This window comes from Engystomops pustulosus, chromosome 7, assembly GCF_040894005.1.
Source record: "Engystomops pustulosus chromosome 7, aEngPut4.maternal, whole genome shotgun sequence".
Lineage (NCBI taxonomy): Eukaryota > Metazoa > Chordata > Amphibia > Anura > Leptodactylidae > Engystomops > Engystomops pustulosus.
Window position 1 is genome coordinate 162160034 of NC_092417.1, and position 18458 is coordinate 162178491.

Genomic DNA, 18458 nt, shown 5'->3' on the forward strand with positions numbered 1-18458 from the left:
GTACTGCCCCCACAGTAACAAAGTCACAGTGTTCCCAATGTGGTAACGTTGCTCCTTTAGTAGTCGATATAGTATCAGTGTCCCAACTGTAGCTTATATAGTCATGATAACCGCACAGTAGCCAATACCAGTGCCCCACGTAGTAGCCAAGTTACATGGCTGGCATACAAAAAATACTCTCCTTCTTCCTTTACTCTTGCTTCCGTCTTCCTCCTGACGTGGAGACGATGAGTGATGACACATCTGTCTACACCGGGACAGCTCTGGCCATAATCCTCACAGCACAGGTGGACACACTGCAGCTTCTCCAGAGCATAGGATGTATGCTGGCGGTGTGTGAAATGGATGTAGAGCACCGGAGCAGAGAGCTGAAAGCCTGTGTGCCCGCTGCTAAACTAAAAGGTGAGATCCTTTCTGGGATACAGGTTCTTCCTGGGTTGATCCCACATCTATAGAAGTGTCCCGGGTGCTCGCGCGACCCTTATCCCGAGTCGTGGGCTGGCATGCTCCTCGTGCTCTGCCAGCGCAGCACCCACTCACCTGTCCCTGTTCCAACTCCTGTGGTTTGGTGCTGGCCATTCCAGGAAATAGTTAAAAGCTGGCCTGTTCCAGTATTCCCTGCTGGATCTTCGTAATCTATGCGGTTGAAAAAGTCCCTGCCTTGCGCCTGTGTATTGATTTCCCGTTGTGACCCCAAAAACTTGACTTTGATCCTGTTCCACATGCCCTAATCTGTTGCTTCATCTCCGACTCCGATCTCAAGCTGCCCCTCCTGACCTCCTGCCTGTCCCTGACTACGATCCTGTTTAACATCTGTGTAACATCTGTGTCTTGCCTTGGCTGCCACCGTGGACAGAGTCACACCTGTGGAGTGACCTGGTGGTACCAAGTCCAACCCGCTTTGCGGAGGGCTCTGGTGAAAACCGGGTGCCACTTAGAGTCCCAGTCCAAGGGGTCGGCTTACGTCATTGTCTGCTGTGGTCCAGAGGGTCCATTGCCCCTGGATACTGACAAGAAGTAATGGGGGGGCCCTTCTCCTGTCCGGGCCCCTGAATAAAGTCCCTCTATTTTCCCCTTCATGCCTTTTCTAGTGCTCGCGTATCCGTGTAGTTGACTCCTATGGTACTGATGGGCCGGTTCTAAGTAACAGAATAGGTCTAAAAATTGTGTTTGTCATGTGAAACATCATGCATCACATCTCATTTTGGGGTAAAAAAAAAACTGTTAATTCTGACAGAACTCCTTGGAGAGGCAGTGATTGTTCTGATAACTCCACCCACACACAGTGATTGACCAGGAGAGTCCTGATTACCCCTCCCACACAGTGATTGGCAGTGAGAGTCCTGATTACCACGCCCACACACAGTGATTGACAGGTAGAGTCCTGATTACTCCGCCCACACACTATGATTCGCAGTGATAGTCCTGATTACTCTTCCCCCACACAGTGATTGGCAGTGAGAGTCCTGATTACTACACCCACACACAGTGATTGACAGGGAGAGTCCTGATTACCCCTCCCACACAGTGATTGGCAGTGAGAGTCCTGATTACCACGCCCACACACTATGATTCGCAGTGATAGTCCTGATTACTTTTCCCCCACACAGTGATTGACCAGGAGAGTCCTGATTACCCCTCCCACACAGTGATTGGCAGTGAGAGTCCTGATTACTACACCCACACAGTGATTGGCAGTGAGAGTCCTGATTACCCCGCCCACACACAGTGATTTGTGTTCTGCTAACGGACAGATCGGTTTCCTTTTTCGTGTTTCACCGTTGTGGCACATTTAATTTAGATTTTATATCCTCATCTTTTATAACATGCTTTCTTCTCCTTCCAGGACCTACCTGCACCTCTTACAGATGAAATACCACCACAAGATGCTAAAAAAAATACACCACAAGTTCCTGGATTGACAGAAGACACAATGAAGATAGCATGGCGGTACCAGAACCTGCCCAATCTGGAGGTACTTTTTTTGTTCTAGAAGGTTCTTTATTTAGGAAACCTACTTCCAAGTTCTCTATTAGGTTCGACCATATAAGAACTTCAGTTGTGAAGGTCCCAGCTTTGACACATTTATTTTTGGGGCAGACACAACTCAAGTACCCATGTGCTGCTGTCTATTCCACGTTAATAGCCCCAACATCTCCCCAATACAGAGGAACAATCCCTTTGAGCTCTCATTTTTGTGGAGACCAACGTGTAGGAGAATAACAGAATGAAGGACACTATGTGCTTGTGCCTAATGTATAGTCAGATCTTGTTTTCTGGGTGAAGGTTTACTTTAAATGTTTTGTAGGATTTGGGGTACACCAAATTTTTTTTTGTGAATTTTTAGAGACATTTTCCAAAAATGGTCACATTGATCACAGACAGGACCCCAGAGTTGATGGTGTCTTCCATGGCTTTCTTCCATCCATTTTTTTAAATCTTGGAAAACCCCTTTAAAATTAGTTTCATGGAGATTTTCATGTAGATCTCAAATATTCTGATGGCCTCAGGGGCTTTGGATGTGTCACATGATGGACAGATATAGGGAAAACATTCTCGCTTAGTAAACTAGGCCCGGGTTGTCAAGGCTAATCTATACATGACGCAAAACTTAATGGGTGAGAAATATACGTCCCTCCCTGGAATCGACACTATTTGAACCTCTTGTCCTAGTTACATCATAGCACATTAAGGGTCGCTGAACAGGGAGCATGACATGGGTGCAGACATCAACTTCTATCCGTCCTCCTCTTCCATGTAATGATGTACTGTGCACGATTACTTACTACCCGTGTCAGCGTATTTGTGAAGATAAGACGTGTATTTAAAGGGTACCTGCTATGGTGACTGTGGTGTCAGATCTCCAGGCAGCATGTTATAGAGCAGGAGGAGCTGAGCAGATTGTACATAGTGTCCTATCTGCAGGCAGCATGTTATAGATTGTTTATGGTATCTTCTGGCAGTGGGTTATGTTGCAGGGGAAACTGAGCAGATTTATATATGGCTTTATTGAGAAATATATTTAGAATTGCATTCAATTGTATTTCATTCATTTAAACTTTAGTTCTTTCTATTTTCTTATGTCCAGTATATGTCAATTGCATATACGTACTGCCTACTGGACTCCTGAATATAGTAGCAACTCCTAAAGAATAAAGTGTAATCATATATTGCTCTGCTCAGCTCCCCCTGCTCTAAAACATGTCATCTGCACATAGGACACTATGTACAATCTGCCCAGCTCCTCCTGCTCTATAACATGCTGCCTGCAGATGGGACACTATGTATAATCTGCTCAGCGCCTCCTGCTCTATAACATGCTACCTGCAGATAGAACACTATATACAATCTGCACAGCTCCTCCTGCTCTATGACATGCTGCCTGCAGATAGGACACTATGTATAATCTGCTCAGCTCCTCCTGCTCTATAACATGCTGCCTGCAGATAGGACACTATGTACAATCTGCCCAGCTCCTCCTGCTCTATAACATGCTGCCCTCAGATGGGACACTATGTACAATCTGCCCAGCTCCTCCTGCTCTATAACATGCTGCCTGCAGATGGGACACTATGTACAATCTGCTCAGCTCCTCCTGTTCTATAACATGCTGCCTGCAGATAGGACACAACATATTCTCTTTAATTTTGGTTTCCTTTTGGCTTATCTGTAACCCTTCAGCGTCGCCCCCATGACATAACCTTTGGCTATGGTGTCTTTGCTACATTGATGAAGCTGAGATTGACACATAGCAAGGGGCAAGGCGAGCCCCGGGTGCTGATCTTGATAATGGGGCAATGGGATAGTTAAATGATCTACTTCAGGTGAGGTGATACAAAGTTCATTTTGTGAATCTGTCAGGCTTCAGGTAACATTTGGATTTTCGGGAGGAGACATTCGGGAGGCTGCTGGTAACCTGAGACTATATGGTTTAGGGAAGGTCAAGCTGCTTAGCATAGAGATTAGAGTTTGAGTCTCTTGAAGAGCAGAGTAATTAACAGGAGACCATGGAGGTGACACCGGCGTCTTGGTAGGACACTTAAGACTCCTTCAATGAGAATGCTGAGTCATAGAGACCTTTTTAAGGTCCAGTAATGTGAATGTTTAATACAGGTCCTGGGGCCATTCTAATTAGGACGTATTCGGTTATAGAAAATAGTATCTGGTCCCTTTAATTTGGAGAAAGTTGTGGGTTCTTTATTTTTTCTGATATAGGATATTTATCCTCCATTCCTGGAAATAGAGGATCCTGGGTGCCAGGACCACCCATGATCAGCAGAAAAATTGGGGAGACCGCAAGTAACCATTAGTAGCTCGTAAAAGCTGAAGGGGTATCGGTTGTCGAATATACCATGGACCTGCTTCTGCAAACGTGTGGTCTCCTCGGATCAGAGGACATCATAGTAACATTCCCTGAAACAGAAGTGATAATCTGTCTTCGCGGAGGCCACTCATTGGCTGAAGTGGGTCCCACAATGCACCGCTGGTGGAAACTGGAAGTACCTGATGAACGGTTTACTTTAGAAATCAAAGGGTCCCTTTAACGGCCCCTAGAGAAGTTTCGGACCTGATGAATTTTCTTTTAACTTGGAGACCAAGGGCAATTGTTTTTGTTATCGGTGCAAAGTGATCAAGAGGTATAGAGCAGCTCTGTGAAATCCCGGATAGAAATCTAATGTGGGTACAAGCTTCTTGGGGTCCAACTCAGGATCCAAAATACTCCAAAATCCAAGACAGGGAAGCAGCGCTCCGTAATGAACAAGTATTTTTATTCACCAGTGGAAAATACAACGCTCCATCTCAATGTAGCCATATTCAAGCAAATCGGTTCCGTAATGAATCGAGCATTTCCACCGAAAAACTACTTCTTACGCAAGGATTCGTGATAAGTTACAGTACTTAAATTTCGACTTCTTAAGGTACAGCTTGGTGGCTTAGTGGTTAGCACTACAGCCTTGCTGCGCTGGGGACCTGGGTTCAAGTTCCAAGGTCAACATCTGCAAAGAGTTTGTATGTTTTCTCCCTGTTTGCGTGGGTTTCCTCCGGGTCCTCCGGTTTCCTCCCACACTCCAAAACATACAAGTAGGTTGATTAGATTGTGAGCCCCATTGGGGACGGGGACCGATTTGGCAAACTCTGTGCAGCGCTGCCTAATCTGTGTGAGCTATATAAATAAAGAATTATTATTATTTTTGTTTATAATGTTTATATTGCTGGGTAGAAAATGCAGATACCAAAGGGCAGAATGTTTAGGAGTTCCGTTTTGGGAGATGCACCTTGTCAGCAGAACTAGGTCAAACTTTGACCTATCAGCAGTAACCGGGACGTCCAAAGCAGGTTCCATCAACCCTGGTGCCTTCAGCAAAGCTAGTGTATGCCTCCTCTGCAAAACAACTCAGAGGGCTCAATTCTCCATAGCTGTTAATTTAGCCCAGAGCCCCTTAGGTTAATTTGCATAATTTTTAAAGCCTTTTTTTTTTTTAAAACAAGGACATTAGAAGCTTGCTTGCTTTACAATCCTTCATCTTGGTGGTAGATTTCCTTTCAACTACCAGCATAGACCCAGAATCTAATTACAGTATTCTTCCTCTGGCATGCTATAATATGTAGACCACTCAAAAAGATTTAGCATAGTAAAACAACAACAAAAAAAAACGCAAAAAGTCTCAAACTTCCAAGTCTTGAACAGAACATGAGAATGCGGAATCGACAACAGCCGAGTTTCCTCCTGTCACTTCTTAAAATCTGTCCGTAGCACACGGCAGCCCCTGTCAGGACGGAAAGGGGAAGGCGCAGTCACCCAACATGAGTGTTTACGTTAGGCGTATCTGAAACCTAGCTCTCCATTGAGAGCCTGAAAGGTTGACTGAGCAAGTACGTATTAAATCCCTCTAGTGAAAGTATTGAAGCACACTGTTGACTTGCTTAACCAAGTGCGTAATAAGTAAAGTAAGCACTTGAGATTGTATCAGCTTCACTGTCACTAGAAGCTAATCGGTGGGAAGTCAGCCTGCGAGAAGCGAGCACAGTGGTCACTTCTTCTTCTGCAGTTACTGTTGTGTGTGTGTGTTATATATATCCTAAGGCTACTTAGCCTGCTATTTATCTCGCCGTACAGAGACATGGATGCCGCAGACTGAAGCCGAGAGCTGGTGGGCTCGTCTTCTCCGATACCTTCCTACCTGTCCTGATCTTCACATCATCATACCGCATCGTTGGACAATCGCTTTCCCGTTAACAATGTATCTATGCTTCACTTCAGGATACTTGGCGTTCCACCAAATCCTGTCCTGCCGGCTTTCTATTTTTTTTTATAAATTCTGACTTCCCCCTCTCTGAACAAGTGTTTTGATTTGGAGCTTCGAAGATTGCCCAGAAGTGGGGTGGATCAAGACAGGGTTTGTCATGTTTGGGTATCTGAGGATTTGTGCAGACATGGGAAGAGTTTGTATTACCGAATGCTTACACACGGTGACACGCCAACTCAAACAGCCTTCAGGCACCTCACATCATCTCATTTTTATTAAGGTGAAACCCAGTGCACCATTGTCAGCCATCGCTACACGAGGACGAGAGAAGAAAAATTATATAAAATTGTTGGCTTTTTGGTTATCGGGCAATTTTTTGAAAAAAAAAAAACATTTGCGTTGAGACATTTTTCTAAGCATCTTGTGGATGCAAAAGTGAAAGTCCTCATCTCTTCTAATAAGGATGACTTCATTTAACCGAGCATTTTTTACCCACAGGGCCCAGACCTTTTTTTACATCAGAGATTTTTGAGCAGCCATCTTGGGAATATTTGTTAATTCAGCCACGTTAATTTGTGCGCAGTTCATCTCGGTTTCTAGCGAAGTAGTAATCTTTATTTTGTATATATGTTAATTAAGTTGCTGATCAATATTTAACATTTTTGTAAAGTTTGTATTTGATTTGTAAAAAAAAAAAAAATTTGAGCACATTTCATTTTTGTTTCAGTCATCAGAAAAAAGTTTTTTTTCTATTTTTTTTTATTTTTTGAATGTTTAAAAATGAAATAAAAACCGAATAAGGGTTTTTTTGTCGACTATATTAGAATAAATTGTGGGAGTGATTTTGTTTCACGTTTTTTTTAAATTCTAGACATTTGGTTCAAAATGTTGATAAAGTGATAAAAATGTAAATAGAATAAAATGTATTGTTTTTGAAAAATTATTTTGGATTCAATATTAATAATCCAGTCGATGTGGTATAAGATCTGAAAAACGTACATGTTTCTTTATTTAGTGTTGAATTTGAACAGAATGGTGAGCATTTATCAGTATGATAACGCAAATTGTTGGACTTTTTTATTTTTCTCTTTTATACAGGTATGAATGAGATACATGACAAAGTAGTTGTCAACTGGGACTTAAATAACTTTCATTTGCATCAGTCAATAATCTTTGCTAAAGGGACAAGGGATTGTCATAATATGATTTTTGCCCGTACAGTTTTCATTTACGTCGGGAATCGCCCTCCTATTTACTTCGGTCTTTTTGAATTTTATTTTTGGACAACTCCTTAAAGACATTGGTTTAGACTTCCTTAAGCTTCTGTTCATTTTTTAAAATAATATCAGATGCAACTTTTGCAATCAGTCCTGTGTTAGTCTTCATGAATTTTCTACATAGACCTTCATCGGAAACCCTGATGAGCCAAATATGGTTGATAATATTAAATGGCTTCCAATTTTATGAGTGTTCCCCCCTCCAGGTAATACATGGGTCCACCAGTGCAAGAGTTTAGGGCTACTAAATACATCCATTTGTTTAGAAAATATGAGCAAGTGTGTCATGATGGGACCACTCCTAAAAGGGGTTTTCCCAGGTACGCAAGTTGGGCCCTATCCAAGGCATAGGGCCTAACTTGCTGATTAGTGGGGGTCTCAGTGCTGAGACCCCCACAGATCACAAAAATAAGGGGTGTGTCGGACCCCTCATCGCTCCGTTAGATTAATGGAGCAGACGGCAGGGCATGATCGTTCTGCTCTATTAATCTCTATGGAGCTGACGAAAATTGCCGAGTGCCGCACTCGCCGATCTCCGTCCGCTCCATAGAGATTAATGGAGCCGAACGGTCATGCATAGCTGTCTGCTCCATTAGTCTGATAGAGATCTGTCGGGGTCTCACCGATCCCGTCTCATCCCGTGCATTCGTGGGAAAACCCCTTTTAAAATCGGTTTGAGACCTTTTGCCAGTATTTACCGTAGTTAAAATTTAGGTTAAAATCTTAGATCTTGAGATCTTTGACGACTGGAAATGTGGGAAAATTCTTTACTTCAGACCACTGTAACTATGGAACATTTATGGCTATATGGTACTATGGCTATAGAATAATTTACATATGTGCGCTGACCAAAGTAGTATTTTTACTTCAGCTTCACCAGTATCTAAAAACACATATAGACCTTATTGATGATTTTTTTTTTACAAGACACTCTAAGCATGGATCGTTAGAGAAAAAAGTCCTTCTAGATTTCACAAATTTAGGTTGGCTCAAGATCTTCTTTTTTTTTTTTTCCTTCAAAATGGCCGCCTCCTTTTCTTTGTAATTAAAAGGTAATTTTTTAAAAATTCTCCCACCAATGAAAAAAAAAAGCGATTAAGCCATTTCCAATATGTTTCCAGACAGACAATCAGCATGGGGTTTATCTTCGGCCAAACTTCTTTTCTGCCAACTTTTTACGACGACGTATGGCTTTGAATAGCGGCTCGGATATGATAAATCTTATCTGATGGCAAAAAAAAGAGCTTTAAGCAGTGAAAGATAACCCCTGAGTAAATCTGCATTGAAACCCAGCAGCTGTATTTTGAAAGGTATTTTGTGCCGCTGCCAATTCGATGCCTTTCTGCAGATTGGCTCGCAGGAATGTAGAGAGGGACAGAGCTGACCCGGGTAAGTCGCACAGACTCCGTGTCTTTCTCTTTTGCACTATGATTCTGCTAAGACAGATTATTCATGCTTATTTGAGTCAGGTAGGTCTTTGCAAGCTTCCCTGCTAGGCCTGGGAATTGAGTATATTGAAGAGCTATTCAGAGGCTTCTGACATAGACCAGTCTTTTATTGCGTGGTGTTACATTCTGGCTAAATCCATCTCCACCCAGTTTGTAAGCACTATGGTTTTTCTCTTCAATCAAAAGAGGTTATCACCTAACTTAATCCACGGAGCAGCATGGATTAGACTCAGCTATGTGCCCCAGGATTCCCAAAAGAGGATCCACAAGTAGAAGGAAAAAAAAAAAATACTTGTTTCTACTTTTTTTTTTCCAGTGTCTTCACTAACTTCTCTTGAGCTTTGCGAAGGGATTAGCATCTAAAATAAGCAACCCCGGAGTTCTCGTCAATGAAGACATCAGATGAAAGTTCACATAGTCAGGGCCTATGTTTCTTCCACATAAAGAGGTGCCAGGGCTCCACAATAAAAAGATGAGCTCTTCCAGACTATATAGTGAAAACATTCTGCTCGCTAATCCGGATAAAAGATAGATTATAGACCAGAAACAGACCCTTTTTAAATTGGTTTTAGATTTGTTAAGTACGAGTTATGGAGACGGTTTAGTTTTAAAGTACTGGATTTGGAAGGGTAAGGGAAATGGAAATTTCAAAAATTCCCCTTGGAATTTTGCTATTTTTGTTTAGAATTTTTTGAATTATGCAACCTGTTATTTTAAGACTTTGCTTATTGCCTCCCTCTTGCCCTCTAGTATACAGGCATAAAGTACAAGATAGGTTCTTTAGGTTAATTCTTAAGTAGAATTTGCATGTAAGTCAGAACCAGTATATTTAATAATTGTAACTCCTGACAAAAATGTTTTTGTCCCAGTTACAATTGGATTTTTAGTTTTTTTGGAACAAGGATTATCAATAAAGCTTTATTATAGACACCTTATAGCAGATCATTACAGCCTGGGCAAAAGTAAAGCATCCAGAGCCTTCACCAGAGGTCACAGTGGGCATAGAGGTCCATCTGTAAGTCGGGTGTCCTTAAGTTGGGGACCGCATATGATCTTGCAGTAAAACAAACCTGTCGCCATCAAAGTGCAGTCTTTAGGTTGCAAGTTGTAGACGACTGTGACCCCAATGAATATGAGGCCTACGTTTACTGCTGTGCACTTCACATTGGAAGGGGCTGCCGAAGATTACACAACTAGGCTATCTTTGGCTGCACAAAAAGAAGGAATGGAGTAGAAATGAGTGTCCTTGACTATCCTGCCCCATTCAGAACCCCATTTCAAGATTGTGAGGGTCCCAGATATAATCCTTACAGTTGTCACAACCCTTTACGCTGACTGTACCCTATATATCAGTGGTTCTCAACCTTTCTATTGCTGCAACCCTTTAATACTGTTCCCTGTTCCTCATGTTGTGGTGACCCCCGAACGTAAAATTATGATACCCCCAGTAGCATATAAAAAAAATAAAAAAATATACTTTCCTTGTTCCTCTCTGTGCTTGCTACCTTATTTATGCCGGAGCTTAGATGCGTGATGACATAATGCGTTTACCTGTGCCGGGTCATCCCTGGCCATGGGCCTTTGCAGCCTTTGTCCGGGCGCAGGCAGAAGCATCATCAAATGTTGCATCTACTATCACACAGAATGCGTGCTCAGGGGAGGTAAAAATTCCTGTGCTCCGCTGCCACACGTGGAACGTGGCAGCCGGCACAAGTCATTCAATGTCTTGCTTCTTGTGACCCCTGAAAAAGGGCTGTGCAACCAACAAAGGGTTTGCGACCATAGGTTGCTGCCTTAGATGGACATCCACAGTGTATGGGGGTGTCAAAATATTTCCCCACTCATCAGGTAAGAGATTGGTCAGGGGTATTGGTTTGGACATGCACAATTATTCTCCTGGACATAAACCCTGCAGGAGGTACGTGTTGCCACTGTTCCTCCTTAGCCTGTGAGGGCACATGTAAATGGAGGTTCGGATGAGGTAGTAGTTGGCCTGAATAGATGAACAGTTGTTATATCTTATCTCCAATCCAAAGCAATAGGAGCTAATCTGCAGTAAAAGGGTCTGAACACCGCACGGAAAATGGCGATGTCTGCTTCCTGTTCAATTCCATCCCCACAGATTAGTAGTTAACGGACGTCTACCATCATATTTACTGATGGACTCACTTGGTCCTTTCATTTTCTAGTTGCTGGAACCATTTTTCTTACGTTCTTGAACAGCATCATCCGTGCTTCGGCCTACGTCATCGGAGTGCCTCTTGGGTCATCCATCTAATAATATATGCACGTCCCCATTCTCAAAATTTTAGCCTGGTCCCACTGATCCACAAGCAGCCTCACCAAAGAGCGGAGCGCCTTCGGTGCATATTTTTGTGAAGTCTCCATAAGAAAAAAGGTTCCAACAAGTGGAAAATGGAACAACCTTGTAAGTTAGGACAGTCTACCGTCAGAAAATCATATGGTAGATATCCTTTAACTGCTAATCTGAGGTAGGTTGCCCAAAGCTCCACCCCCGGATCAACCTTCAAGTGTTTAAAGATGGAAAACGAGGCCAAATAAAACCTTCTCAATATTAGAGTAAATATGACCAGGTAAAAAAAAATAATAAGTAGCATTACACATGACAATATATTTCTACAGAAAATAAGGGATCTGAAAGATTGAAATGGTTGTCTGAAATCCACAAATCCGTGGTCATTCCTTGCTCTACTGCAATTTTTTGTTGACTCTAATTTTGTTAGTTATCTCCCATTTGTTGATGACAAGTTGGGTCCTCCTCCTAAGGCTAGATTCATTATCAATGACTGTAACTTTGGGGGATCCAATGAGGGTAAACATGTTCTAGGTTTTAGAGCCAAATAGCCCCTTGCCCACTAGATGATTGCTGGATCTCTCCAAGATCGATGGGACTACCCATGATCATTAGCTATTATGTGTTCTTGTTCGTCCACTCATATCCTTTTTTGTACTCGGTCCTGATGTGGAGGAGCTGAACCTAATGAAATCTTTTATTTTTCCTTCCTCTTCCCTACAGTCTGTTTCTTTGTCCTCTTCAAGATTTGGCCATTATTACGATATATCCAAAACGATGTCTCCCGACATGCTACAATCTGCCAAGACTCACTGCTTCTACCTTCCCAATATTGTAGCCCCGGAGGGAACAGATGGGTGAGTTTTTGTTAAATGTTTTGTGTCTGTTACACCAGTTGTGATAAAGTTGACTGACTGGATCTGAATTTTATATCTCATTCCTCTCATCTCCTCCTGCTCTATAACAAAGTGTTGACGGTTTTGCCTATTCAACGTGGTAGGGGCACAGCCACTTTTTTGGGGGGGAAAAATACTATTGAGAGAAAAACCTTTTACCGTTTCTGCTGAAGTCATTGGACTGTGTTTATAATGCATGGACAGGCATATTTTGTAGATCAAAGGATCACAATTTGGGGTCCCCCTCCTACAGCAGTGGTAACAAAATCTTTAAGAGAACATTTATTGAAAAGTGCAATGGCAATTTAAGCTGTAATTTTTTGCTCCCTGTTCTCGCAGCTTTCAATCGTATTGGCGTCCTGCGGACACCAATACAGTAGAAAAGAGGAGGAGAAATTTGTATAATTATTGTAGCTCCCCTCCAGTTTCCCGAGAACAGGAAGAATCGCGGGAGCTCCAATGATAGTCCTTGATCCTTTTGCAGTCCCAGGCAGCCAAGAACGTGCCATCCTTATCTTATGCAGGCTCCAAGGCCAAGCCAGCTTCCTATTATCCCCTGCGTGTGGCAGCAGACCGTGGCAACAAAAAAAAAAAATAAAAAAATTAATGGTCAAAAAGTAATTTAAAAATGGGACCAATAAAAGCCAGACCTCTCACAGCTATTATTGAAGTTTAAGGTGTCAAAATATATAGAGAATTTTTGAAAAATAAATAATATTTATTTAATTTTTTTTTTTTTAAAGCAGTACAACCTTAAAGTACATGTAAATATATTAGAAATGCATAAAATATATGCAATAATTTAATTCTGTCCAAACAATTGATAGCATGTTTCCATCATCCACACAATCAACTTTGAAGAGACATGTAAATTGGTTGTATAAAGTCACGGAGGAGGAGAGTTTAGCACTGAAGTCAAGTTGAGGAGCTCTGAACGCCTCCTCCTCTGTGATTGACATCATGTATCGGACTTCAAGAGATCTGGTTAGTGATGTCTCTGGATGCAGGACCATCAATTACAGTGAAGGGGGGTTTCTGAGGAAGAGAGAGCTTGACTTCAGTGTTAAACTCTCCGCCTCCCTGACTAGAAGGTGTTCGGCTGCTTGACAACATACTGGTAGTGGATTATTAGGCCAATTTCTGCTGACAGGTTCCCTTTAAAGTTTAAAAGGTGAAAGTTTACAAATCAGTAATTTCCACAATCAAACTGATAAAGGCTCATTTTTGCCGCATTACTTACCGCCTTAGTGTGTGTACTAAGAAAAAATAAAAACATTTTTCTACCCATGTTGAAAACTTTGGTCCTATTAAAAAGTTAAACAAGCCCCTATAAAATAAAAAATAAATAAAACATTTTGGAGCAAAAGTGTACACCAAAACAAAAAATTTAACATAAATTTAAAATTTTTCAAAAATCTTAAACATTTATATAATATTTTTTTATCTTGTATCTGCAATTGGTAAGAATGTATTTATTTATCATTTGTTTAAGTCTACCGTATATACTCATGTATAAGCTGAGTTTTTCAGCGCGAAAAATGTGCTGAAATACGTCCCCCCGGCTTGTACACGAGTCTATTACCAGCACTTAAAAAAAATTAAACTGATATACTCACCCTCCGGCGGCTCGATGCTCCACGCGGCTCCCCGATGTCGGCGTGTCCCCTCTTCTTTCTTCCCCGTGTCTCTTCTTCTTTCTTCTGTCATGGACACGGCCATGTTTTCTTCCCGCAGGCGCATACTATGACGCAGTCGCTGCTGACGTCATAGTATGCGCCTACTGGAAGAAAACATGGCCGTGTCCATGACAGAAGAAAGAAGAAGAGCCGCGGGGAAGAAAGAAAATGGGACGCGCCAACATCGGAGGGTGAGTATATAAGTTGTTGTTTTTTGTTTGTTTTTTAAGCGCTGGGGGGGTAGGACGTATACTACTGGGGGCAGACTGGCTGTATACTACTGGGGGCAGACTGGCTGTATACTACTGGGGGCAGGCTGGCTGTATACTACTGGGGGCAGGCTGGCTGTATACTACTGGGGGCAGGCTGGCTGTATACTACTGGGGGCAGGCTGGCTGTATACTACTGGGGGCAGGCTGGCTGTATACTACTGGGGGCAGGCTGGCTGTATACTACTGGGGGCAGGCTGGCTGTATACTACTGGGGGCAGGCTTGCTGTATACTACTGGGGGCAGGCTGGCTGTATACTACTGGGGGCTGGTGGCTGTATACTACTGGGGGCAGGCTGGCTGTATACTACTGGGGGCAGGCTGGCTGTATAGTATAGTACTAGGGACTGGCTAGCTGTATACTACTTGTGGCTGGTTGGCTGTATACTACTAGGGGGTGGCTGTATACTACTGGGGGCAGGCTGGCTGTATACTACTAGGGGGTGGCTGTATACTACTGGGGGCAGGCTGGCTGTATACTACTAGGTGGTGGCAGGCTGTATACTACTAGGTGGTGGCTGGCTGTATACTACATGGGGCTGGCTGGATGTATAGTACTAGGGACTGGTTGGCTGTATACTACTAGTGGCTGGTTGGCTGTATACTACTAGGGGGTGGCTGTATACTACATGGGGCTGGCTGGCTGTATACTACATGGGGCTGGCTGGCTGTATACTACATGGGGCTGGCTGTATACTACATGGGGCTGGCTGGCTGTATACTACATGGGGCTGGCTGGCTGTATACTACATGGGGCTGGATGGCTGTATACTACATGGGGCTGGATGGCTGTATACTACATGGGGCTGGCTGGCTGTATACTACATGGGGCTGGCTGGCTGTATACTACATGGGGCCGGCTGGCTGTATACTACATGGGGCCGGCTGGCTGTATACTACATGGGGCCGGCTGGCTGTATACTACATGGGGCCGGCTGGCTGTATACTACATGGGGCCGGCTGGCTGTATACTACATGGGGCCGGCTGGCTGTATACTACATGGGGCCGGCTGGCTGTATACTACATGGGGCCGGCTGGCTGTATACTACATGGGGCCGGCTGGCTGTATACTACATGGGGCCGGCTGGCTGTATACTACATGGGGCCGGCTGGCTGTATACTACATGGGGCCGGCTGGCTGTATACTACATGGGGCCGGCTGGCTGTATACTACATGGGGCCGGCTGGCTGTATACTACATGGGGCCGGCTGGCTGTATACTACATGGGGCCGGCTGGCTGTATACTACATGGGGCCGGCTGGCTGTATACTACATGGGGCCGGCTGGCTGTATACTACATGGGGCCGGCTGGCTGTATACTACATGGGGCCGGCTGGCTGTATACTACATGGGGCCGGCTGGCTGTATACTACAGGGGGCCGGCTGGCTGTATACTACAGGGGGCCGGCTGGCTGTATACTACATGGGGCCGGCTGGCTGTATACTGGGGGGGGGTGAGACCAATGCATTTCCCACCCTCGGCTTATATTCAAGTCAATAGTTTTTCCCAGTTTTTGGTGTTAAAATGATGGGTCTCTGCTTATACTTGGGTCGGTTTATACTTGCGTATATACGGTATTTTGACATAAAATTGAGTGAGTATAGAGGTTGCACTTTGTCCTAGTCGGCAGTGCGGAGCGGATGTGTATAGTGGACGTAGGGCCATTACGTAGGGATGTGTGTTTGGAGTCGTGGGGGCAATTTCATCAGCTTTCCTGGCAGCTAAAGCAAACAAGGTTTAGTGCTAAGTATTTACCTTCTCTCCTTAATGCAAACAGCATGGAAAGAGCTGCACTACAGGCGGCGGAGGACATGGACAAAGGTCGCAACCATTCGGATCATCCATTCTGTTAGACCTTTTCTGGTCAGCAAATAAAGCAATCTGTACACCTCAGGGAGATGGAGGAGGATTTTAAGGGTTTTATTTTTACAGTAAATAACATTAAGCCTGTTAGCAGCACTTACAGATAAACCTCCCGTCCATATCCCAGAAACCTCCTTATCACCCAACTCTTTCCTATATCCTTCTTTTTTTTTTTTTTTTTTTTTTTTATTTATTTTGCGCCTGGAAAATATTTTCCTAGGTTTTTCTCTAGTTGTATGGACTTTATCCAATAGATAAAGTTTGAAGGTCCTATGATCAGCTCACATCAGCTCTATGAGTTTCCCCTTGAATTTTAGGATTTGCACCCGATTTAACAGCAATATTTTCTACTAAATGCCTTGTTTATTGATCGTTTGTTCCATGTTCTACTTAAAAGTGATAGATAGATATTAGATCGATAAATAGGAGATATATAGAATGAAAGCTATAAGTAAGATACATATAGAGTAGTAGCTATAGACACTGGCGGATTAAGTGTCCCATGGGCCCCGGGCTGTTCACACGACTAGGGCCCCCACCAGCGTCCAAACCAACTTGTGCCCGGATGTTAGGACTTAAGTTCTACTCTATATCCTCTATATACTCTGTAATATAATTTGTAATGTAATTTAATGATGAACTTCACACCCATCTAATCTAGGAAAGCTGATGGCATTCCCTAACTGCATGAAGCCATCCACCCCGACCTGATCTCCCAGACAGTGTTCTTTGCTGCTACACCTGGATAGCTCCGCCTCTGTGGCTGAACTCCACCCCTGGAATCGTACCCTGAGGCCCAGTCTCCTCCTCCTGTCCCCACCACTTCAGCCCGTACTGTTTTTTTTTTTAAGGTACTAGGTTGGGTAACCCACTTATCATGGTCCCTTGGAAAAAATTGGTCACCCCACAAATACCTCTAATATAATGTGCTATTTCCAGCAGCCCCCGATCTAAAATGCCCCCTTTCCTGCAGCTGCCCCCTTTTCTATAGCCCCTCCTGATAGTGCTACTTTTTTCTGTCTATATGTTTTCTATGCCCTTTCTGTCTATAAGAAGGGGCATCAGAAAAGGACACTAAGAACACTATAATACCCCTTTTTCTAAAGCCCCACACACCTATAATGTCCCCTTGTCTTTTGGCCTTTTCACTATATAAAAGATTCTCCTCTACTATGGGAAACGTACAGAGTGATGGCTATAGATAAGAGACGCATAGAGCGATAGCTGCAGATAGATGTATAAAGCGATAGCTGCAGATAGATGTATAGAGCGATGGCTATAGATAGGAGACGTACAGAGCGATGGCTAGAGATAGGAGCCATGGCTAGAGCTGGGGGACGTACCGAGCCATGGCTAGAGCTGGGGGACGTACCGAGCCATGGCTAGAGCTGGGGGACGTACCGAGCCATGGCTAGAGCTGGGGGACGTACCGAGCCATGGCTAGAGCTGGGGGACGTACAGAGCCATGGCTAGAGCTGGGGGACGTACAGAGCCATGGCTAGAGCTGGGGGACGTACAGAGCCATGGCTAGAGCTGGGGGACGTACAGAGCCATGGCTAGAGCTGGGGGACGTACAGAGCCATGGCTAGAGCTGGGGGACGTACAGAGCCATGGCTAGAGCTGGGGGACGTACAGAGCCATGGCTAGAGCTGGGGGACGTACAGAGCCATGGCTAGAGCTGGGGGACGTACAGAGCCATGGCTAGAGCTGGGGGACGTACAGAGCCATGGCTAGAGCTGGGGGACGTACAGAGCCATGGCTACAGCTGGGGGACGTACAGAGCCATGGCTAGAGCTGGGGGACGTACAGAGCCATGGCTAGAGCTGGGGGACGTACAGAGCCATGGCTAGAGCTGGGGGACGTACAGAGCCATGGCTAGAGCTGGGGGACGTACAGAGCCATGGCTAGAGCTGGGGGACGTACAGAGCCATGGCTAGAGCTGGGGGACGTACAGAGCCATGGCTAGAGCTGGGGGACGTACAGAGCCATGGCTAGAGCTGGGGGACGTACAGAGCCATGGCTAGAGCTGGGGGACGTACAGAGCCATGGCTAGAGCTGGGGGACGTACAGAGCCATGGCTAGAGCTGGGGGACGTACAGAGCCATGGCTAGAGCTGGGGGACGTATCGAGCCATGGCTAGAGCTGGGGGACGTATCGAGCCATGGCTAGAGCTGGGGGACGTATCGAGCCATGGCTAGAGATTAAACTTATGATTGAGTTATAGGTAGATATGAGAGAAAGATATAAATGTAAAGTCCAGCGCAGCACAGTCTGCGTAGGTTGATTGGAAAGCCACAAAGTCATGGAGAGGATCCAATATGAACTATTTATGGATCTGTATATTTGAGATTGCAATTTGGCAATTTAGATTGATCAATGAATATGATAGAGCAATCCAGACATGGATAGGTAGTTGGAGAGTTAGATCATTAGATAAAAACATAGATGAGAAAAAAAGAGAGAA

General features: G+C 44.2%; 1 protein-coding gene across 5 annotated transcripts in view; it reads left to right on the forward strand.

Annotated features, from left to right (window-relative positions):
* The window catches only part of ELP4 (elongator acetyltransferase complex subunit 4), a 202630-nt gene that overhangs the window by 41755 nt on the left and 142417 nt on the right, over positions 1 to 18458 (forward strand). For all 5 annotated transcript variants that reach the window (XM_072118582.1, XM_072118580.1, XM_072118578.1 and 2 more), the window contains 2 exons: positions 1847 to 1975; positions 12011 to 12144. In XM_072118582.1, the coding sequence (XP_071974683.1) occupies positions 1847 to 1975; positions 12011 to 12144 (263 nt within the window). The remainder of the gene's footprint in view (positions 1 to 1846; positions 1976 to 12010; positions 12145 to 18458) is intronic.